We start from the raw sequence: 24,959 nt of genomic DNA, 5'->3' as shown, positions 1-24,959 counted from the left end.
GATTATAATATTATTTTATGCCATGTTATACCCCTAATTAAAGATTGTGAATTATTATGTAGTTTTAGTTTGCATTATTCTCCTGAATTAGAAGAAGGTGATAACTATTGCATTTGTTAAACTGATTTGCATTATATTAGACTGCTGATTTATTGTGAATGAATGATATTGTTTTATGATGCATTATACTGCTGAGTTATAAGAAATACTGTTCGCAGAAAGTCATCGCCTTATTTGTCTGATTAGAAGAGAACAGAACATACTGGAGTTTTCTGCCCCATCTCAGCAGGAGTAGATAAACAGGGAGCCAAGGTTGTAGCTTAGGCGCTGTGTGAGAGAAAGCATGTGAATGTTTAGGCTTTTATGATTAGGTGGGGGCCACTAGAGGCTATAAGAGTTTGATCAGTGCTCCACCATTTTGAGATCTGATGCTGTCTGCGTACGGTGTCCATCTCCCACGCGTGTGATCATTAAAATCATCGTTTGACTCAACCCGGCTGGACCAGTGTTGTTATTTTGGTTTTTCCTCTTGTATCCATCCCCAATATTTGAATCCGTAACAACTTCATGGGAGTTGTTAACAACAAGAATCAGTCCATTCACTATCTGAACAGAACTTTATCATGTTACTTTTGCAGTATTTTGTTCCGCCACATGTTTTTATTACATGGCTTGATTAAGGTACACCTTAGGCTGAAATCTGGGGCCAAAGCTGAAACTCTTCTGGCCCACCACAGGACCACCAGTGTGTATGCAACTGGCCCATGTGTGGGCCACCTCTGGCAAACCTGATCTGGACCAATCTGGATCAATCTGGATCAAGGGCCGTCATTCTTTGCAGTGGGTGATATGGTACTACAAGGTCATTAAGATAAGATGGGGCCTGATTATTTAAGACCTTGTATGTGAGGAGCAGGATTTTGAATTCAATTCTGGATTTAACAGGGAGCCAATGAAGGGAAGCCAATAGGAGAAATATGCTCGCTCTCTCTAGTCCTTGTCAGTACTCTTGCTGCAGCATTTTTGGATTAATTGAAGGCTTTTCGCTGAGTTTTTAGGACTTCCTAATAATAACGAATTACTGTAGTCCAGCCTAGATGCAATAAACGCATGAAACATCTGAGGTTTTGAGACAGTCAACATTTGATATTATTAACCCTCTCAGGCTCAAATTAAACTTTTTGTTGCTAATGCACAACCAAGTCCTGCAGTGGTACGTCTGAGTAAAAAAAAAAAAACTCATGAAATATGTATGCGGGGTAATCAGGTTGTTAGTTTTTAACTGTTGGAAATCGGCAACACCTGCCTCGAGAGGGTTAAGATGACCAAAATGAGTGTCAAGGCAGCTGGGACTGATAACTAAGAGAGATGTATAACTGCATGTCATTTAGATTAGATACAGTACGTTTCACAATATGCTCTGGCTGAAAGCAAAGGACAAAGGACAGAGACTTGAAAACCACAGTTATAATGGAGATCTGAAGAACATGCCCATGCTGTTTAACAGGTAAAATTGTAATTATAGTGAGTTGATTAGTTCCAAAACTACTTCTACAGTTACTTGCTAAAATTTTACATTTTTTTATTAAATAGGGAGGCTACTACAAACCTCTGTTGAGATATATAGATATTAACTCAATATTAGAACAATAATTAGTCTAAAACCTTAATGCAGAGAAGGTGGCATAATATCATTTAATAACGAACAATGTAATCGTTTGGTATCCGGTTTTATTTTTAAACACAAATTCATTCATGCATTAATGATTCAAAACAAGATTGTGACTGAAGGGGAGTCCAGTGCAGCAGATTCATTCAAAAACACCTTGTAAGAGACAGCTTTTGTTTTATTGCTAATCTGAACAGTGTCAGGTTGTTTTTACTTGCAGCTTCAGACAGGTTGTTATCAGTGATCATTGCTGATACTCCAATCTGTTAGAAAGGACGTTATCATGCAGTTGTAATTTCATATGACATGATAACGTCCTCATATAAAACTTTACCTTCTGAGCTAAAAAAAAACAAACATTTCCTACATCTCAGTAATGTTCAAGCATCAAGTTATTCAATCAATTTGTTTGTTTGTTTGAATACATTAGACAGAACACAGTGGGGAAGTTATAGTGGGATCAAAACAACAGTTCTTGTTTGAATCAGGTCAGTCAAAGGTGGTCAAAGATTAAGGTCATGTGATCAAATCAAATGTAGTAAATCCCGGGTTAGTTCTTTTCACAGAAGAATAAAATAATAAACTCATAAAATTTTATTTCCAAATGAAAGTCTGTTGCTGTCATCCTTCAAATGTGTTGGTGTCATTTTGGAAAATACCACATACTTTGTGCACTGCCAACGTCTCAGTGAAATCACACACTTTAGGTCTAACAAACTGTCATTGTCAGATGCCTTACAATATAGCTGAAACATTTACTTTTGCTTTTTACCAGACTTGTGATACCACTGCATCGATACAGTGACTACATGCTGAAGCAGAATAAAATCATAATTGCATGAAACACATACACACAGCAGCTAGATACAAATATGTGATCATGCACTAATTCACAAAAGGTTTAGCAACCTGTTCACAGTGATCTGCAAAATGTGATCATTACCTGTGCTTAATTTATTCACTGGTGTTTTTAGCATATTACTTTAGAATTGGAAAAGACTGCAGCAGCTGGAGGAAAGTCATACAGACAGTGAAGTGAAGAACTCTTTGCAGGAGAGTCAGCTTTCTGGATTTAGTTTCTCAGACTGCTCAGAGCCATCGTCTGGACCTGGCAGATAACAAATACACAGTTTATATATTTTTTATCCTTTTCAAGGAGATAATTTGTATTGATATTTTGGTTTCTGTTTTAAAACATGACCCTGCTTCCCAACTATGACAGTGAGAGATCAGTGGCATTCAAGTGATCAGAATATGTATAATGAAACTGAATGAATCTATACTTTCCTTTCACGTAAATCCTGATTATTACATTTCTAATCATGCCCCACATCTGACAAATTACAAATGAATAAAAGCAGAGTTTACTTACAGGATGTAGAGCACTCCCCTGAAACAAACAAAAAGAAATCATATCAGTTGTATTTTTTTTTCTTGATTGCACAATTATTTTGTGTCCATTTCATTTTTAATTGATTATTTTCTTCTCACATCATTGTTCTCATGGCCTGTAATCATCTCACTGTGGCTCTGAGCCTTATACAATTACTTTAGAATTTGTGTGTTTGTATCCAAAGTGATCTGGCAGTAAGATTTCAGAGATGAATTCAAAAACTAAACTCAATATTTCTCACATCCAGATTTCTCACCTTTCTTCTTTTTGTAAGCTACAAATGCCACACCTGTGACGATGGTAAGAGTTAGAACAACCACTGCAGCACTGATGAAGGTCACAGTGTCAGCTGGCTTCTCTGTTGAACAACACATGGCAGCATTTTAGAATATTAAACGGAAACTGTGCCGATACCAAGGAATGAGTGAGGAACAACCTGATATGTGTGAAACAATAAATGACACAAAAACATTACTACTCAGTCATTGCAGTTACTCAGATATTAGTTACTCTTCTCATGCTCGCGGAAGTATGAGCAGTACAAGTAAGCATGAGATTAAGAAAATAAATGTTTAGTTAACAGCTTGATAACATTAAATTGCAGTTTTATAAACCCTGCAGGATCCAGACTTACCCCAGTTGGTCCTGATCACTGTTTTGTCCAGTTTGGTGACAATGTACTCGTTTACACCAAAGAGCTGAAACACACAGTCATAACTCTGCCAGTCTTCAGGTGTGACTGATGAAACATTCAGATCAGCACTCATCTGGAAGGTCCCATCATTGTTGGGGAGGATCTCTCCTAGATCTACACCTTCATGGAGCTCTTCTCCATCTTTCCTCCAGAACATCAAACCTCTGTCAGGATAGAAACCTGTAGCGTGGCAGCTGACTGGAGAGGATAAAGACTTCTGGAGGAGAGACACTGAAGGAAGGACTGTAAGGAGACTGGCAGTTTTTATTTTATTCCAACTTTGAAGCAAGCAACACATTTAAATTTTTCAATTTTATTACATTTCATCAAATTCTGTGATTCTACCTGTTGTCTGCAAAAAGCTCCTCCCATATTGCAAATACTCCTTTAAAAACTCAGGGCACTGATGAGCTATAAAGTTTTTAGTTGATTCCAATCCAGGTTTATGAGAATCCCATCTCATTTTGGTGATGACAGCCTGTGGTTTTGGAGCAATCCATGTCAGTGTCTTCAGGTCAAACGCTAGAAAGTCTTCTCCATCATAACCATACTGATCAAACCCATTAATCTCTCCAGTCTCATCATCCCATTCACAGCCGTCCAAGTTTTGCAAAATATGAACACCTGAAAAGACAGGCAGTAACAGTAACTGTGATAAACCAATAAGATGTCAGCACAGCCTATACTGGAAATGACACTTTTACCACAAATAAACAATGCAAATGACGAAATAAAGGCTACAGTTTCACAGCACACTTGTTACTGCTGTACCTTCAGTATGGTTCAAACGTCGCCTCAAAGTCTCAATGGTAGCCTTCAAGAATTGATGACTATTAAGAGATCGTAATCTATACCACTCCAGTTGCTGAGGGTGATCCTTGCCGAATTTAATCCATTCTTTCTTTGGCTCTATTCCTCGTACACTGTCGGAGTAACCTATAGGAACTTCATCAACAAATGCAACAGCCACAAACTCAGGGATGATCTGAGCTCCAGGGGTTTCAGTGCAGAAATACTTCAAGGAGTGTTTTACTGTAAAATTAGAAAGACTTAGAATTAGGAGGGATCCCTTTTATATGCTTTTTTGTATCATTTAAGAAGGTTAAATATGAAGTGGAAATAGTTTCAGATTCAGCATTGTCTTAAAACGTATTGGGGTGAAAACGCACCTAAAACCTACTCACTGATGAAATAGCTTAGTGTTGAATAAAATTACATTTCTGCTAATAATTCTTCTGTAACTCTTTATTCCTATTACTCCAAACATACATTGCCAGTACATACAGAAAATCACATTCTAAAATCCACATCTACAGAAAAATTACATTCACTGATAATATTAATGTATCCTACATAGACTAATTGTGACATTTCAGGGGTACACACATCTTCCCTTCAACACAAATCACCCACCTTAAGAGTTAAACAGAATGTTGTTTTTTTTGTTATTGCACTAACAGACAACTGCTTTCATAATAGAAATCCTGTTAGTGGTGCAGAAGACAGTGTAAGATAAAAAGACAAAATAGAAGATACAAGATCAAGTCATCTGTTTTTTAAATAAGTTAACTCTTACAAAGTGTAAATAAATAAAGATGCATAATCAAAGCATCTTCAATACTAACAGGAGAATAAATTGTGCTTAACTTAATTTTTACAGCTCCTATTGAAAGTTCAGTTTGTACCTCTGTATATGTCAGTCAGAGGAGCTAGCGGTGTGGGTATACTGTTATGTACTGATTTAATAAAACTCTGTAGTTCCCAGTTCATCTAGACGTAGTGTTTTCAGTGGGAGAAACGTTTCATCACTCTTCCAAGTGACTTCTTCATTCTCAGCTGACTGCAGGTTTCCCCAACTTTATTGTTAAGTCAAATTGTTGAATGTTGTCATCGGGTTTCTTAAATTTGTAAAGTCTTAGTTCAATCTATAGGATCAAGACATTCCTTTGTCTCTGACCACCTCTCCAGCCACTCTGTGCTGGGGGAGGTTTTATTCTAGATACATCCTATCTGAAAGATCTGTTTCTTGTGATGTTGCTTCCTGCTTTTATGACCCTTTTGGTGAGCAGTAGGTCACACACATACACACACACGTTCTTGCACACACACACACACACACACACACACACACACACACACACACACACACACACACACACACACGTTCTTGCACATGCATACACGTGCACACACATACACACACATAGTGCCTTGTCTTTATAACCAGGGGGAGGGGGGGGGGGGGGGTTTACGAAGGGAGGTGCTTTTGCTGTGATGTTTATTGTAACAGTTTGTCAATAAAAGGCTACAAGGACAGCTGCTCTTTGAAGGAGTTGGTTTTGGAGACAGTGTGAGCTCCAAGAGCTGGTTCTTGACCAAAGCTTCCCTCATAAGCGAGTAAAAGACCGGTTGAAGATGTTCTGTCTTGTTTTCCGTTCTTCATGAGAAATAAGTTTCTAAACTAGCAGGGCATGTGGAAACACAGACCCAACACTTATCAAAAGTACAATTGCGTAATGACTGAAACTAGCACCAATAAATGAACAATCGACTGGAATGTCTGTTCCTTGATCATTAATATGCAAATTCTCATGACCATTGATCAACAACCACTGATCAATGGCCATGAGTACCATTCACAGAGAGTTGAAGAATAGCTGCAATCACAGCATTTTAAGATGGTGAAAGATGTTTTTTGGATCTGTGTCTTCATTCCACCTACTTCACATACAAGGGTCAGTTCTACAGGCAGAAACATGGGTATGCCATGGGTTCCCCAGTTTCACCACTGTGGCCAAATTTGTACATGGAAGAAGTGGAAAAGAGGGCTTTGCTATCCTACCCTGGAACACCACCAAGTCATTGGTTCAGGTATGTGGATGACACCTGGGTGAAAATTAAATCACGGACAATCCACATTAACTCAGTGGACTGACACATCAAATCACCTGGGAGGATATGAAAAGGGGCAGGTTAGCCTTCTTAGACTGTGACAATTCCATCAGTAATCATCATCCACTGGAGCAAAAACTAGGTGTCATCAGGACACTACAACACAGAGCGAACACTATCTGCACAGACACAGCGGTCACGGAAGCAGAAAAACATCGCATCAAGAAGGCCCTGAGAAAATGTGGTCATCCCAGCTTGACATTTGTCAAAGCTGGGAAGGAACCTACAGAAAGCTCCAGTCAATCCAGGAGAGAAGGACAACCGCTGCCTAAGCAAAAACCTGAAGTGAAATGGTTGAGACTAATTTTTTCTAAACACCGGGTCTCTGTGGCTCTTAAACCCCAAAACACGCTGCGTCAAAAATTGGTCCACCCCAAGGATTGGGTCCCCCGACACAAACAGAGTAACATAGTGTATGCTGTTAAGTACCAGGAGGATTGCCAGGAAACCAAAACAACCTCAGGCAAAATGGATGGCACAAAACAGAACAGTCACCTCGTCAGCAGTGTTGGGGAGTAACGGAATACATGTACCAGCATTACGTATTTAAAATACAAAATATGGGTAACTGTATTCTGTTACAGTTGCCATTTAGAAAGGTGGTATCCAGAATACAGTTACTTTGTTGAAATAAATGGATTACGCGGCGGTCTTTTCCAGTTTCATATGCAGTGATGGCTGCATATGGCAGCCCATTGTTCATTCAAGTCAAATCAATTCAATTTTATTTAAATTCCCCGACAGCCTACGTCTATTGCAGCATAACTAAGGGAGGATTCACCTGGTCCAGCCCTAACTATATGCTTTAGAAAAAAGGAAAGTTTTAAGCCTAATCTTAAAAGTAGAGATAGTGTCTGTCTCCAAACTGAATCCAAACTGAAAGCTGGTTCCACAAAAGAGGGGGCTGAAAACTGAAGGCTCTCCCTCCCATTCTATTTTTAAATACTCTGGGAACATCAAGTAAGCCTGCAGTGAGAGAGCAAAGTGCTCTAATAGAGTGATACGGTACTGGTATGGTATTTTGAATTAAATTCTGGATTTAACAGGAAGCCAATGAAAGGAAGCCAATACAAGAGAAATATGCTCTCTCTTTCAGTGGTGCTATTTTCAGTCATTATGCAAATGTCAGCTGAGACTGAGGAAGTCACTTGGATGATTGACGAAAAATTTGTCCCACTGAAAATACTATGTCAGGATGAGCAGAATCAACTTTCTGGGATTTATTTGCCTGGATGATTGAGCATGCATCAAGATGTGAAAGCACTCTCGAGTGCTTTCCTGTCAGCTACAGTGCAGTTTATAACACCAGGAAGTCACAAGAGAAGACACTTTAAACAAAACATCTTTAAAAGCATATCTAATGTATAATCCCTCTTCTATATGCTTAAATATCTCCCTGTGCCTTTTTGACAATTTAGGTGATGTTATCAGTCCACATCAGTTATTGACACTCTCCACCAACAAATGAGTAAATTAGCGGCAGCTCGTAGTCAAAGTAAAAGAACAAGTCTCTTGCCTTTCAATTTTTCTTAAGGTAAAATAAAATTTATTTAAAATAAGACTTTATATATGATTTTACCTGAAGATGCAGCATAGCAGCAGAGGAGTAATATGAGCACAAACGTAATCTTTTTTTCCATTTTCACATTGACGAACACAAGAAAAACAATAGACCAAAAACAACTGGGAGTGGTATCGGGACTTGTCCAAAGTCCATGTTCTGTTAGGCTGGGCCAAAGTTATCTGAGTAGAAAAAATTAAACATTAAACAGACTGTGTGTCTCCTACATGTCTCCCTGTTTTTTACATGGCATGCACACTGGATGCCACCTGAAAGCATAGAACAAACAAGACAGAACCAAAAATGTGCTTTTAGATACTGTAGAATCATTACACTGTTTTATGCTACATTATATCTGAAACTAAATAACCAAATAAACAATCTGGAACACTCAGTCCAAACACAAGTGCATAAGAGTCCAAGAACATGATTGAGGAGGGCGACCCCGGTCTCGGTAGAACAGGAGTTCATGGTTAAGCCATTCAGGTGGCCGACCAGGGGGTTGAGGGTACAACAGTCCGCAGTTAAAAAGTTTAGGGGGTCGACCCGGAGGTCGACAGCATATCGGTTCAAAGGTTTAGGGGGTTGGCCATGAGTCCAACGTGTCACGGTCCCCGTGCCTCACCGGCTGATTCGTGTTAGGCAACATGTGTTTGTTTTTGTTCTCCCTCTCTCTCTCTCCCTCTTTCCCCTGCCACAGCAGTGCTCACTGTGGGCTCCGCCCCTGGCCCACGCACCTGTGCTCATCATCACACCTGGCGCTGGTTACTACAATCAGAAGGGCTTTTTAAGATGGCAGACCTACACTACTCGTCGCTGGAACGTTGAGTCACCCGCGTTAGTGCTTCAGCAATCTGCCTAAGTCTGTGAGTTTCTTGTGATCTAGTGCTAATTGGATTTTCTGTGTGTGTGCGTAGATTCCCCCCGGGTGAGTGAGAGGAGCGACTGGTGGAAAGGATTGGGATTGTTGGCTGAAAGAGCAGAGTGTGGTTTTGGACCCTTCCCCTTCCCCCTGGAGCCCCGGACTCCTTCCCCGAGCACCTTGTATATATATTCACGAGGTGACACCACTGTAAATAAAGGCACTATCAGTTTCTGCAAAGGTCTCCTGATCTGTGCCTGAGTCCGTTTACAAAACCGTGTCAGAACTTTCCAGCCATCATGGACTCAGCAGGTCGGGACCCCGTCTGTCAGGCTGTTGGACAGGCGCTGGCCGCTCAGGAAGCTGCGCTAGCTTCCTGAGCTAATTTGGCTAATTTTGCAAAACTCTACACACAAATAAAAAAACCTGTCACCTAATTATCAAAACATTTTAGTTCTCTTGCAAAAGCGAACACAGCTAGATTAACCCTTCACACCTTTGTAAAAATGGTGTTTTCGTATCAAACAGTACACACAAGCCATCATCTACTAAGCACACAATGCGCCAACTGCACACTGATGGTATGAATACAAAACACATCTGGCTTTTGCTTTCTCTGTGTACAGATGTCAATTTGAGGTCACACCTTTGTCATAGTGTCATGTAAACATACAAGGATCCAAACGTCAAGTATTGGTGTTTATTCACACTCATCAAAACCAAGACAAAGTCAGAACACAAAATAGGAATTCCACAAATAAAAGGAAAAAAAAAAGACAATCAGCCTACAGCATGTCGTCTTTCTGGGTCCGGCCAAAAAATTTCGTCCATGCGATATCCGCATGCGATATCCTCCAGTCCAAGGCACCGGGGAAAATATCTCCTTGAATGCCGTATCCAGGCCTGACATGATGCCTGGTCAATATCTCCACATGCCTCCTCCATTGCCTGTAAAAGGGTTACCTGTTGATGAAGATGACGGTCATACACTTTCCAGCGCCAGGCCGAGAAGAACTCCTCGATGGGATTCAAGAATGGAGAGTATGGAGGGAGGTTGAGTGCCATGAAGGATGGATGGTCTGTAAACCAGTTGCGGACCAAAGCAGCCCTATGGAAACTAACATTGTCCCATATGATGACATATCGGGTCTGCAAGGTCTCTGAACAGTGAGCATGTCACGCAAGGTGTCCAGGAATGCAATAATGTGTGCAGTGTTGTATGGGCCTATGGTTGCATGATGGTGAACAACACCATTTTGGCTCATAGCTGCACACATGGTTATGTTACCACCACGTTGTCCTGGGACATTGATGATGGCACGGTGTCCAATAATGTTCCTGCCACGTCTCCTGGTTTTACTGAGGTTAAAACCGGCCTCATCTACAAAAAGTAGCTCATGTCCCATTGCATCTGCTTCTAGTTCCATCACTCTCTGGACAAGACAAAACAAATGCAACACATCAGGCCCATGCACAGCAGTACAGTATGCACTTCCAAATTCAGAACCAATGACAATAGCTTACCTGCACATAGTCATATCGCAGTTGCTTTACACGTTCTGTGTTTCTCTCGAAAGGAACTCTGTAAATTTGCTTCATTCTTATTCTGTGGCGCGCAAGTACACGACTTAGTGCAGAAATGCTTGCACTGTGTATATTTTGAAAGATGGTGTCATTATCAATTATGCGCTGCTGTATTTCACGCAGTCTTATTGCATTATTGGCAATCACCATGTTCACTATATGGGTCTCTTGCTCTGGAGTGAACATTCTGCCTCTGCCCCCAACATCTGGACGTCTAGCAATTCTGTAAAGTAACAATTTCAGTATTTTTGCATGTATGGTACTGTTGTGTTTCCCATTAGAGTATGGCAGTGCTACAAAGTACTTACCGATTTTCATTTTGAAATGTCCTAATGATGCTTGCCACAGTGTAGCGGCTCAGTTTAGGCTGAACACGTTGGCCAGCTTCCCTCAGGGTCATCCCATGGTTGATGACATGGTCCACTATTGTAGCTCTTGTGTCATCAGTTATTCTGTTTCTTACTCTTCTTACCCTTCCTCTTTCCCCTCCCCGTCCTCTTCTTGCTCCTCCACGTCCTCTTCCTCCAACTTCTTCACCTCCACGTCCTCTCCCTCGGCCTCCTCTGATTCTCACTCTTCTCACTCTTACTGCTCCTTCCATTGTACTCCACATAGACAGCTTACCTGTGGCCTGTTTATAGTGCTTAGGCTGATTGCAAAGTGGACTAATTATCTAAAACAGTTTTCACATGTGAAAGTGTGCCAGACAGTTGGCAAATTAGTGTTAATGATAGCCATACATGTGTATACTTTTGCTAGGAGTGTGTTGGAAATTTGGTAATTGGGTGTTGTGCAGTGAATTGTGCCTACAGTTTTGCAAAGTGTGTGTTACAAAATTGCAAACTGAGTGCAAAGCAGTTTTTGTGCTTTTAGTTTTGCAAACTCAGTGAGTGGTTTTGCTATAAGTCTGAATAGTTTTAGAAATTGTGCTACAGGAATCACAGTTAGGGTTTAAGCATTCAGAAAAAAACTGTAATAGAGGTTCCGGCGCTGAAGCCGCAGCACTACGCCTGCTCAACTTCAAGCAAGGTAAGCGGAGCATGTCCGATTACTCCATTGATTTCTGGATTTTGGCCGAAGAGACCGGCTGGGGGCCGGAAGCGCTACGAAGCACATTGCTTAATAATGTTCATGAGGAATTAAAAGACGAGTTGATCATGCATGATCTCCCTGCCTCTTTTGATGAATCAATGTCATTATGCATCAAGGTAGACGAACCGCTGCGCGCTCGCCAGGCGACACGGAACTACAACCCCCATGAGGCCACGGGGCAACTTGATGCAGCCTCCTCAGCTGAACACGGACCCTCCCGGGCACTTGAGGGCGCTGGCGGGGAGGAACCAATGCAGGTTGGCAGCTCACATCTCTCTGCAGCTGAGCGCCAGCGTTGCATCTCGGCCAGTGAGTGCCTCTATTGTGGTCGTAAGGGACATATTGCCACCATCTGCCCGTCAAAAGTAAAAGGCCATGCCCGCCAGTGAGGGTAGGAGTGCTGGTGGGCGAACTCAGGCAAGATAAATCTCCTCCCCGCTTAACATTATCAGCCAAGATTTCTGTTCGCTCTGAGTCCAATTCGCTCCCCGTTTTAATTGATTCTGGAGATGAACAAAATTTTATTGACTCTGGTTTAGTCCAGTAACTCGGTTTAAGGACAGAACTCCTGACTTGCCTTAAAGCAGCCTCACCTCCTAGTGCGTTGGTCTCCTCTGAGCAGCCTATGTCCGCCGACTTGTCAAATGTCCCTCCTGTTTACCACGAGAGGTTTTTCGGAAGGACCGGGCTCAGTCATTGCCTCCACACAGACCTTATGATTGCGCTATCGATCTGCTCCCTGGCACCACATTACCAACTAGCCGTCTCTATAGCCTCTCGCTTCCCGAACAAGAAGCTATGGAGAGATATATTACGGAGTCTCAAGCTGCTGGCATCATCCGCGCCTCCTCCTCTCCTGTAGCAGCAGGGTTTTTCTTTGTAGAAAAGAAAGACAAGACGCTTCGACCATGTATAGACCATCGCGGACTGAATAACATAACAGTTAAGAACAAGTACCCGCTGCCGTTCCTCACCTCTGCCTTTGAGCTCCTTCAGGGGGCCACAATCTTTAGTAAGCTGGATCTGAGGAATGCCTACCACTCAGTCCGTATTCGCAAGGGCGATGAATGGAAAACAGCATTCAATACTCACCTGGGACACTTTGAGTATTTGGTAATGCCATTTGGTCTTACTAATGCCCCAGCAGTTTTCCAGGCCCTGGTAAATGACGTTCTGAGGGACTTCATCAATCGGTTTGTGTTTGTGTATCTTGATAATATTCTGATCTTCTCCAAAACCCAGGCCGAGCACGAAACCCAGGTCCAACAGGATTTGCAGCGTCTCCTGGAGAACCGATTATTCGTCAAGAGTGAAAAGTGTGAGTTTCATGTCTCCACAGTCGCTTTCCTGGGCTATATAATAGAAAAGGGGGACCTCCGCCCAGATCCAGCAAAGGTCAAAGTTGTGGTGAAATGGCCCGAACCACCCAATCGGCGCCAGCTGCAACGGTTCCTCGGGTTTGCGAACTTCTATAGAAGATTTTTTCGGGATTTCAGTAAGGTGGCCTTACCACTCACCCAATTAACATCACCCAAGATTCCCTTTCAGTGGAATGATGCCGCCCAGTCAGCCTTTCAGGAACTCAAGAGGAGGTTTGCCTCAGCACCCATCCTGATTCAGCCCGACCTCCCACAGCAGTTTGTGGTGGAGGTGGACGCCTCTGACTCCGGGGTGGGTGCAGTTCTATCTCAACAGAGGGAAGGTAAGCTGCACCCCTGTGCTTTCTTCTCTCGCCGTCTTTCCCCAGCAAAGCGAAATTATGATGTCAGGGACCGGGAGCTACTGACCATCAAACTCGCCTTGGAGGAGTGGTGGCACTGGCTTGAGGGCGCGGCTCAACCCTTCGTCGTCTGGACGGATCATAAGAACCTGGCCTACCTACAAACCGCAAAAAGACTCAACGCCCAGCAAGCAAGGTAGGCCCTGTTTTTCACCTGTTTTCGGTTTTCAATCTCTTACAGACCTGGATCACGTAACGTTAAGCCTGACGCCCTATCCCGGCAATATTCTGGTTCTGAGGACAAGACTGACCCTGCACCCATCTTACCTGCAACCTGCACCCTGGGAGCCATCTCCTGGGAGATTGAGGCGGCTGTTCGGGAGGCTCAGAAGACAGAACCCGACCTGGGAGGAGGGCCAGCCCGACAGCTATTTGTTCCCAGTCGGTCAGGTCTCAAGTTCTTCATTGGGCCCATACGGCTCGTTTCTCCTGCCACCCAGGAACACACCGAACCATTCAGTTTCTGCAACGTTATTTCTGGTGGCCCTCTTTGACCAGAGACGCTCGAGAATACGTCTCTGCCTGTCCAGTTTGCGCCAGGAACAAGTCTACAAACCAGTCACCTGCAGGACAACTCCACCCTCTTCCTACACCCTCCAGACCGTGGTCCCACATCGCACTTGACTTCGTGACTGGCCTGCCTCCCTCAGCAGGTAACGCTGTAATTTTTACCATAATTGACCGTTTCTCCAAAGCTGCCCATTTTGTGGCTCTGCCCAAACTTCCCACGGCCCTGGAGACTGCGCGGTTGCTCACCCAACACGTCTTTCATTTGCATGGGATTCCGACCTACCTACATCGGTCCGTTTGAGATTCCAGCCCTGGTCAACCCTGTTTCTGTGAGGCTCAAGTTACCCCGTAATATGAAGATCCACAACGTTTTTCATGTCTCTCAACTCAAACCTGTCCGATCCAGTCCTCTGTCTAGCATTTCCAGTGCAAACACTCTTATAACTTGACTTCTTGGAAGCAAAGTTCGTAACATGATCAATACACAGGGATGCTAGGTAATTGTGCAGAGGGATAAGATTTTCTGTGGAAGACTTGGCTGGTAATTTGTCAGTCTTAGTCATTTCATAAACATGCCCATGAACCGGTAAGGCAGTGTCTGTTTCAATATTCTCCTTAGAAAAAACGTGTGGATTCAGAATATAATTACCCACCTCAAGTAACAAAGTTCTTTAAGTCTGCAGGCAGGCAGCCCATAAAACCTAGGTTAGCCATGGCTATCCAGGTCAACTGAGCCCGAATAGCCTCCTTCTCCTCTCCCTGCTTCCCTGCACAGGAAACAATCCAAAGTCCGTGAAGCATGTTAACACAAATCTTAAATTCAAAAAAGTCTGTGAAATAAATGTCCGCTGGGTCCAACATGGTCAGGTCGTTCTGTCACAGTCTGTTGGAGGCAGACTGTGACTGAATGAATTGATGAAAAGGACCCAAAACGCAGACTCCAAGGAACAGGGAACAAAACTTGAATGTTAACAAAAAGCAAGCCGTTTAATGTGGCTGGCAAAAGGTGCAAACAAAGAGCAAGGGAAACTGAAGCAAAATTAGCATGAACCTAAACTGGGAAAACTAAACAAACAACATGAAAAACCTGGACATGAAACCTAGAAACATGGTGTCGAGAACATGGCATGAAGAACAGACGACCTGACAAAGAATGAACAGAAACATACAGACTAAATACACACAAGGGTGATTAGGGGAAGTGGAAACACTTTTGGGAAACAGCTGACACTAGTCTGACATGAAGAGACAAAGGAAGCAAAGCTGACTACACTGACATAGGACACAGACAAAGGAAACATGACACGCAGACAAGACAATATAAACTTGACAACATAAGACACACAGCATGAAACACAAAGCGTGAGGGAAACTTAAATACAGGGGAAGAACACACAAGGAGCCTAATAACCAAATGAACTTCACTAATCTAATGAACTTAAACATCAATATCCAAATGAATAAAATCATCTTGTATTGAATTAAAAAAAACTGTTTCTATGTGTTTTTCTATTAGGAAACAAAGTTCATCTGATGATTTTAAAGTCAAGTTAGGGAACGAAGAAATAAAGGAGGTCAAAGATTTTAAGTTTTTAGGAATAATTTTAGATTCACATCTTAAATTTGACAAGAATGTAAAGAATCTAAGATGGCCAGGGTAATCTGAATAGTTTTAAGTTAATTCTGCACTATATACCTACTTCAGCAGCTCAGTTATTTATGCATTCCATGATATTCTTCATTTTTCATATTGTATGACAGTTTGGAGCCAAGCAGCACCATCTACAACTCAGCCTGCTGTATCCTTATATAAACAATCTTTAAAAATAATGGAAAAAAATTTTTTGGTGGCACCACTGTCACATTTTAAAGAAATATAATCTATTTAGTTTTAAGAGTTTTAATCATTTGTGTTTTCTTAAATTAGTTTTTAAATGTATAAATAGGATCACTACACTTTTTCTGATGTAATGTGTCCCGTTTTTCCAGAGGAAGTTGAAGAGCATTCGGTCAATATCCTTACAAGTTTTGCCGTCCACATGCAGAGAAATTGCTGCATGTCAGTCCAGACAGACCTTCTGCTTTTGAGAGCAATACCCTTCCTCTTAAACTTAAATCTCCCTGCAACCATTGATTTAATTTGGTTTGAGATTTTTTAATAATTGGGGGAAAATTTAGTGAAATTCTGTCTTTTGGATCTTTGCAGATAATCAGACCTAAATGTGTTGCATCTTTTTTAAGTGTTATATTACAAATACTGTGAACATTACAGTCTTTGACAGGTAATAATTAGTGATGTGCGATACCACTGATTTCCTTTCCGATCGGATACCAAGTAAAATTCAGGGTGGTATCGGCGATACTGATCCGATACCGATACTCTGTACAAAAACTTAATGTTTCAATGCATTTATATAATTGTATTATGTAATTGTAATAATAACATAACCATATTGCTTCATAATGATTAGAGGACATCAGACAACTTGTTTTTATTGCTTAAAAATGCAGAATAATCATATAGAAATTAAAAAAAAAACTGACATTGTGCGCTATTTGAGCATGTTGCCTGCCTGCAGCACTCTGCAAGAGACGTCTTTCTCACCCTAGCAGCACCTGTCCCTCTCCTCCTCTTCAGTTCGCCTCAACATAAGCTCATCATATTCTGTGATGTGATTTACTCCGAGGTGTTTGACGAGGTCAGTGGTGTTGCCACAACACCCCACTGTCTTGCCACATATACCACAAACCGCGTCTGGGCTGTTTGTGGAGGTAAAACGCGTCCACACATGACTCTGTTTGTGCTCAGCCATTGCTGTGAGTGTGCACGCCAGGGGCTGCGACACATTTATACAGCCGTATTTCGCATATGACTATGAAAGGCGTAAGAGGAAGTAGTTCCTTCAAATTTAGAAGATCCGAATGATATAGTTTCTTTCCACTGCGTTCATTTTAATGGAAAAAATACAAATTTACCCCAGAGTACTAAAATATCGATATTATAATATGAGAATCGATTCTAGAACATAAATTGCTGGTATCGGAAGAATCGATATTTCAGTATCGATCCGCACACCACTAGTAATAATTGACATTTATTTAAGTTTAGGACCAATCCAGACCCTTTTGAGAAATCCTCTATTACATGTAAAGCAATTGGCACTTGACTGGCATTTTTAAGAAAAATTGTGGTATCATCTGCCAATTGACTGATGACAATCTGTCTGCTATATTTATACCTTTCACAGTGCTATTTGAAATACGAGAGGCAAGAATTTGGGTGCAAAGTAAAAAAAAAAGATAAGGGCTAATCGGGCAACCCTGGCGTACCCTTCATTTAAGACTAAAACGAGAAGTGGTGCCATTATTCATTCTTATAGAACTATTAGCATTGGAATACAGAGTTTTGATAGCTTTGCAGAAGATATCACCAAAACCAAATTGCTGAAGTGTAAGAAATATAAATTCGTGCTCAATTGAGTCAAAGGCTTTATAGAAGTCCAGGAGAAGGATAAATGAGTCATCAGATATTAATGCTGAGTAGTCCAGAATATCCAAGACGAGTCTAATATTATTGGAGATGTGTCTGTTTGTCATAAATCCAGACTGTGTCTCATCTACAATATCATCCAAAATATATTTAATTCTTCTAGCAATAGCTAGCTCTATAGCTAGCAATAGAGCTAATATTTTAGAATCATTATTTAGGAGGCTTATTGGTCTCCAGTTGTCTATAAAAAGTAGGTCCTTCTTAGGTTGGGGAATTAAAGTAATAAGTCCTTGAGTAAGGCTGGGGGTAAGAGTGCCCCTTTCAATACTTTGATTATAAACCTGCAACAAAAAGGGTACAAGCTGAGAAGAGAATGATTTATAGAATTCAGCCACCAGCCCATCTGTGCCTGGAGATTTGTTGTTTTTAAGAAATTCAATAGATGTCAATATCTCTTTTTCAGTAATTGGACTGTCACAAAAAAGCCTATCAGCACTTTTAATCATTTCAACATTATTTACAGAGTCAATAAATTGGGTAGCGACCTTTGCGTTATAATTGGATTCATACAACTTTGAGTAGAAATTACAACAAAATTAAATTAAATCTCATCCAGTTTAGATTGAAAGGACCTAAGATGTAATCTATCCTCCTCCGAGACCTCATCTGGTGGGAGTTGATATATTGCGGAAATTTGAACAATTAGATTTTGAAAACCGCATTGTTCCTCCTGTATCCAAGGTTCGACTAGCGGACGAACTCTCCTTTCCAGCACCCTGGCATAGACTTTCCCAGGGAGGCTGAGGAGTGTGATCCCCCTGTAGTTGGAACACACCCTCCGGTCCCCCTTCTTAAAGATGGGGACCACCACCCCGGTCTGCCAGTCCACAGGTACTGCCCCTGATCTCCACGCAACATTGCAGAGGCGTGTCAACCAGGACAGCCCTACAACGTCCAGAGCCTTCAGGAACTCGGGGCGGACCTCGTCAACACCAGGGGCTCTGCCACCAAGGAGTTGTTTAACTGCCTCAGTGACCTCGCCCCCGGAAATTGGCGGGTCATTCCCCTCATCCCCAGACTCTGCTTCCTCCTCGGAAGACGTGTCAGTGGGATTAAGGAGGTCCTCGAAGTATTCCTTCCACCGCCTGACAATTTTCTCAGTCGACGTCAACAGCGCTCCACCAGCACTATACACAGTGCAGGTAGAGCACCGCTTTCCCCTCCTGAGACGCCTGACGGTTTGCCAGAATCTCTTCGAGGCAGTCCGAAAGTCTTTTTCCATGGCCTCTCCGAACTCCTCCCACACCCGAGTTTTTGCTTCAGCCACTGCCCGTGCCGCATTCCGCTTGGCCTGTCGATACCTGTCGGCTGCCTCCGGAGTCCCACAGGCTAACCAAGCCAGATAGGACTCCTTCTTCAGCCTGGTGGCTCCCTTCACCTCTGGTGTCCACCATTTGGGGTCTTGTTCGCGAGTGATGGGAGAAGGGAGCCGGAGATTGACAGACGGATTGGGGCTGCAGCTGCTGTAATGCGGACGCTGTACCGGTCCGTCGTGGTGAAGAGGGAGCTGAGTGTAAAAGCGAAGCTCTCAATTTACCGGTCGATCTACGTCCCTACCCTCACCTATGGCCACGAGCTGTGGGTAGTGACCGAAAGAACGAGATCGCGGATACAAGCGGCGGAAATGAGCTTCCTCCGAAGGGTGGCTGGCCTCTCCCTTAGAGATAGGGTGAGAAGTTCGGCCATCCGGGAGGGGCTCAGAGTAGAGCCGCTGCTGCTCCACATCGAAAGGAGTCAGCTGAGGTGGTTTGGGCATCTGACAAGGATGCCCCCTGGGCGCCTCCTGGGTGAGGTGTTCCAGGCATGTCCCACCGGGAGGAGGCCCCGGGGAAGACCCAGGACACGCTGGAGAGATTATATCTCTCGGCTGGCCTGGGAACGCCTTGGTATTCCCCCGGATAAGCTGGAGGAGGTGGCTGGGGAGAGGGAGGTCTGGGCCTCTTTGCTTAGGCTGCTGCCCCCGCGACCCGGCCTCGGATAAGCGGTTGAAAATGGATGGATGGATGGATTTTCTTCTGCTGCCCTTGACTTAGTTATTTTTGCCCCATACTGTCTCAACATTTTACTCATCTCAAATTTAAAAATTTCCCAGTTTGTGCTATAGGAATTCTCAATATTAGCCTTGTGTATAAAGTGTTTTAACAGTCATATGATTTCAGATTTTACAATTGTGTGGCTCAAAAGCGAACTATTTAATTTCCAATATGAGGATCTATTAATTGCAATAGTAGGAAAGAGTTGCAGGTTAATATATATTGCTCTATGGTCCATAAGTGGAGTGGACCGTGACACTGTCCTTTGATAGACTACTTGATATTAACCAGAAATCAATACGCGATTTCCTTGAACCAGACTGGTTACTCCAGGTAAATGATATATCATCAGGAAATTTGTCTCTCCAAATATCAGTTACATTAAATTTATCCATAAATGTTTCCAATCTCAAATTATTCCTAAAATGTTGTGCTGGGGGCCATCTGTCTATAGTGTCATTTAGTGAAACATTAAAATCTGCTCCAATTATTAAATTTGAACTGGGATATTTAGAGAGCCAAAAACTAATCCTTGTATCTAAAGAGTCAATTAATTTATCATTTTCAGGTTTGATATTATAGCCATATAAATTGACAATTATGAAAATTTCCCTGAATTTTAAGGATGTGGCGGGGTAGACTTCGTGGCCCAACATATCCCACAATTCATAGTGCGGCAGTTGGTGTGGATAATTTTGCTGCAGACAGCAGAAGCGGAGCGGCCGAGGAGTAATCTGTTAAAAGTAAGTACTGAATATAATGTCACTTATTTATGTGCAAATGTTTAATAATGAGGAACATTAAAACATTACTGTTGGCCACATGTCGGCAAAGTAATTTGCCATTAGCGATGTTTGTACTTTCAGCGTTTACTTGGTTTTAAAGCCTTTAAAATATAATAATACAATAGCTGACCTTAATCTTACAGAGAATGTGATGATTTTGTGGATAATTAAAGTCAGTCATATATCCACAAACACAAGCTGAAAGTCAGTGAATGCTGCTCGGTTTGCAGTCCTGAATATCACGGCACAAGCAGGATTCACTGCACTGTTACAGTTTTTCTTAATTGGTTTGGTACTATTTTGATAACTAAAGTGTACATTTTCAAATCTCTCAGTACAAAACTCACATTTGATCACATTTGTAACACCACTAGTCATTCTTTCAAATCTGATGTCATGATTTCATTGTATTTGCACATATTTTCATTCCACTTAATCATTGTTGCAGAACATATGATCATTGTGATATATTCTGAGAACATTTGCTTTAATCACCCAAACAAAACAGTAAGATCTTTTTTCAACTTAGTACTTTTACCAATCATTTCATTCAGGAGCAAATAATACAAGGTAAGCGTTTCAAATTGTCCTTGGTGATGAATGAGTGTAACTGAACTGTAAAACTTTACACAGCAAATATTATACTTATGTTCAGGCATAACAAAAAAAAAATTATATATATATATATACATATATATCACGTACGCCCTGCCCGTGATCAGGTACCCTGCTGGGGTAATAGGCTGGCCAAAGGAGGAGATAGAAGCCACTGACATAAAGACAAGAAAGCTCCTTACCATGCATGGAGGGTTTCACCCCAAGTCCAGCACCCTGAGGCTGTACGCTAAGCGGAAGGAAGGGGGCCGGGGACTGGTGAGTGTCAGCACCACAGTCCAGGATGAGACAAGGAACATCCAAGAATACATTGGGAAGATGGCCCCAACTGACCGAGTGCTCAGTGAATACCTCAGGCAGCAGAAACCCAAGAAAGAGGAGGGAAACGAGGAACCATCATGGAAGAACAGGCCCCTGCACGGTATGTACCACCGGCAGATAGAGGAGGTGGCTGATATCCAGAAATCCTACCAGTGGCTGGACAAAGCTGGACTGAAAGACAGCACAGAGGCACTAATCATGGCAGCACAAGAACTGTCACGGACCTGGCTCTGGGGACTCGGGGTCCGTGGGCAGTGGGGACTCTGACTGTTATTGTTGTTGTTATTATTATTATTTGGTGTGTTGTCTGCACTGCCCCTGTGCACATCTGTATGTAGGCAGGTGTGTGTGTGTGTGTTTTTCCTTTCTGCTGTGGCCAAGTTACAGGCACCTTCAGCTCTGGGGGCGTGGTCTACCTTGAGGGCTGGCCACACCCGAAGTCCTGGCCGCACACCTGCTCCTCATCTGGGCTCGTCGGGGGAGTTATTTAGATGAGCGATGGAGCTTCCACCGACGCTGGATTATTGCGTTTGACTACACGAGGAGTGTGGGACGAGAAGGAGCAGTGAGCACGGGGAGTGCAGAGACACTGGGGCAGAGAGCACTACACGGGGACTTTTGGGAGGAAGACACTACACGGGAGTCTGGGAAACTGGGGATTTATTGTTGTTTATTTTCACCACCTTGTAAATAAACACTGTTGCACTGAAGAGTCCGGCGTTTGGGTCCTATTTCCCCATCTCCCCACGGTCTGCCAGCCAGACCGTGACAGAATAATCCAGCCATTATGGGCCCAGCGGACTCAAGGACTGTCTCACAGGGGGAATTGCTCGCCCAGCTCTGGAAATACTGTTGGAGCATTATCCAGGCGGCAGATCCACATCTGAGACACATGCAGGTCGTATTTTTCGATGCCTTCCTTTCTTCAACCACCTGTTCTATGAGTTTTCTGGACATTGCAAAGCTAATTCAAATTGTAACTGTGTTGAGGGCTAGCTCTAGCTTTGAACTGTTTGGTTTAGGCTGTCCGGGCAAGGAGGATGCGGCTGCCTCCCTGGCAGCCCTCGCTGCCTGGTTTTTTCTTAATGGGCGGAAGGTTTTCCCACCGCCGCTTGCTGCTCACCTATTGGACCCTCCACTGCAAGGAGGACGGCGCCCTACTCCATCTCCTCTCACTTCTTCAATGACCTCTGTGTCAGCAGACCAAAGACCGACAGTGCTGGTCACCACAGTGAGTAAACCGGACCCTGTCATTTTAACTAATCCAGTCACAGATGAACAGGGGACAGGTCCCTTTGCCCCGCCAACACGAAAGAGACGGCACCGGCGTCATCCTCGCCAAACCGAAGCTCACTTCACTCCTGTGGTTTGGGAAGAACCAGCTGACTCTGGACTGATCGCACGAGGAGCCGCGGACCCGGTGCTAGAACATGAGCCTGCCACTGCAGACAATCGGGAGGCTGAGATTCTCCCCAGGGCTTCCCCAGAGGCTGAACTGGAGGCCTCAGTTGCCTCCGGCCCCCTGGAAATTGCTGAGCCAGCGGTAACATTGTTTTCCTCTCCACCCTTCATGTTGAACATATCACCCTCACTTCAATTAGCTGCCCAGCTAGTCGGTCAGTCATCATCTGTTCCACCTTCCACATCCACTGCTCTGCCGCCACATCCACCGCCTGCTGCTGCCATGTCGCCATCATCACCGCCAGGTGACCGGTTCAGCGTGCAGGGGGATCCCGCGCCGCAGCCGGAGGAGCTCAGCGAGCCGGAGGAGCTCAGAGAGCCAGCTCAGAGAGCCAGCTGGGAGGCCAGCGCCGCTGCTGGAGGAGCTCAACGAGCAGGAGCTCAGCGAGCGGGAGGAGCCTGCGTCGCCAGCTGTGGAGCACAGCGAGCCGGAGGAGCTCAGCATGCCCGAGCGGGAGCTCAGCGAGCCGGAGGAGCTCGGAGAGCCAGCTGGGAGGCCAGCGCCGCTGCTGGAGGAGCTCAACGAGCAGGAGCTCAGCGAGCGGGAGGGGCCCGCGTCGCCAGCCATGGAGCACAGCGAGCCGGAGGAGCTCAGCATGCCCGAGTGGGAGCTCAGCGAGCCGGAGGAGCTCAGCATGCCCGAGCGGGAACTCGGAGGTCCGGAGGGATCCGCTGAGCCAGAGCTGGAGGTCGGCGTGCCGGAGGGGCTCGGCGAGCTAATACTGGAGGAGCTCAGCGAGCTAACGCCGGAGGAGCACTGTGAGCCGGAGCAGCCCAGCGAGCCACCCACTGAGAAGCCCGCACTGCTGCTGACGGACCTCAACGAGCCGGAGGGACCGGCGTTGCCAGCAGAGGAGCTCAGCGAGCCTGGTGAGCCCGCGCTGCCACTGGAGGAGCTTGGAGGTCCGGAGGGATCCGCTGAGCCAGAGCTGGAGGTCTGCATGCCGGAGGGGCCGCCACGTCCTGCAGCCCGGCCGCCACGTCCTGCAGCCCGGCCGGTACATCGGGAATCGTGGGTGGTGCTGAGCTGCAACGCCGCCGCCACCGGACCCGTGGCCGCCCGCCGGAGCAGCAATGCCGCCGCCACCGGACCCGTGGCCGCCCGCCGGAGCAGCAACGCCGCCGCCACCGGACCCGTGGCAGGCCGCCGGAGCAGCAACGCCGCCGCCACCGGACCCGTGGCAGGCCGCCGGAGGAGCAGCGCCGCCGCTGCCGCCACCGAACCTGTGGCAGGCCACCAGAACCGTTCCGCCGCGGCTGCCGGACCCATGGCCGCCCGCCGGAGCTGCTGCGTTTCCATCACGGGGTTGGAGGTGGGCCGCCCGAACTGTTTCCCCACCACTGCCTGACCCATAGCGGGTTTTGCCTGCTTGCGGCCCACTGGGTCGGCTGCAAGAACTGTTGCTGCCACCATGGCAGTGGTTGGACTTTTGAACTGGGGTTTTCTGGGGTTTTTCCTTTCTGCTGTGGCCAAGTTACAGGCACCTTCAGCTCTGGGGGCGTGGTCTACCTTGAGGGCTGGCCACACCCGAAGTCCTGGCCGCACACCTGCTCCTCATCTGGGCTCGTCGGGGGAGTTATTTAGATGAGCGATGGAGCTTCCACCGACGCTGGATTATTGCGTTTGACTACACGAGGAGTGTGGGACGAGAAGGAGCAGTGAGCACGGGGAGTGCAGAGACACTGGGGCAGAGAGCACTACACGGGGACTTTTGGGAGGAAGACACTACACGGGAGTCTGGGAAACTGGGGATTTATTGTTGTTTATTTTCACCACCTTGTAAATAAACACTGTTGCACTGAAGAGTCCGGCGTTTGGGTCCTATTTCCCCATCTCCCCACGGTCTGCCAGCCAGACCGTGACAAGAACAAGCTCTGAGTACAAGATCCATAGAGGCTGGGGTCTATCACACCAGGCAAGACCCCAGGTGCAGGCTGTGTAAAGATGCCCCAGAGACAATCCAGCACATAACAGCAGGGTGCAAGATGCTAGCAGGCAAGGCATACATGGAACGCCATAACCAAGTGGCCGGCATAGTGTACAGGAACATCTGTGCCGAGTATAACCTGGAAGTCCCGAGGTCAAAATGGGAGATG

The 24,959-nt window shown here is 44.6% G+C and overlaps 1 protein-coding gene and 1 long non-coding RNA gene across 2 annotated transcripts in view; one reads left to right on the top strand and one right to left on the bottom strand.

The window, feature by feature from the left end:
• Nucleotides 1–24,135, top strand: part of LOC309699266 — a 348,161-nt gene extending 324,026 nt beyond the window's left edge. The window contains exon 3 of the long non-coding RNA XR_014274284.1: nt 24,096–24,135. This is a non-coding gene — a long non-coding RNA (uncharacterized lncRNA). The remainder of the gene's footprint in view (nt 1–24,095) is intronic.
• LOC309699220 (major histocompatibility complex class I-related gene protein-like) lies at nt 1,047–8,950 on the bottom strand. The gene is made up of 7 exons (XM_082522162.1): nt 8,288–8,950; nt 4,528–4,788; nt 4,102–4,380; nt 3,697–3,999; nt 3,319–3,420; nt 3,042–3,059; nt 1,047–2,777 (listed from the first exon to the last, which is right to left on the bottom strand). Exons 1-7 carry the CDS (start codon nt 8,346–8,348, stop codon nt 2,728–2,730), a joined length of 1,074 nt encoding a protein of 357 aa, XP_082378288.1. The 5' UTR covers nt 8,349–8,950; the 3' UTR covers nt 1,047–2,727.
• Nucleotides 24,136–24,959: the final 824 nt, after the last annotated feature.

The sequence above is a fragment of the Aulonocara stuartgranti genome, assembly GCF_965226115.1.
Source record: "Aulonocara stuartgranti genome assembly, chromosome: 22".
In the NCBI taxonomy this organism is placed as follows: domain Eukaryota; kingdom Metazoa; phylum Chordata; class Actinopteri; order Cichliformes; family Cichlidae; genus Aulonocara; species Aulonocara stuartgranti.
Note: the sequence above shows the minus strand (reverse complement) of the source record. Positions and strands in the feature narration are given on the sequence as shown.

What these genes read in the sequence shown, in the direction of transcription:
- LOC309699220 (XM_082522162.1), bottom strand. Translation starts at nt 8,348, where the DNA reads ATGGAAAAAAAGATTACGTTTGTGCTCATATTACTCCTCTGCTGCTAT. An exon ending in GAGCTTTTTGCAGACAACAG is followed by an intron (nt 4,000 to 4,101) that starts GTAGAATCACAG and finishes GTCTCCTTACAG; the next exon opens with TCCTTCCTTCAGTGTCTCTC. An exon ending in AGTGATCAGGACCAACTGGG is followed by an intron (nt 3,421 to 3,696) that starts GTAAGTCTGGAT and finishes GTTGTTCAACAG; the next exon opens with AGAAGCCAGCTGACACTGTG.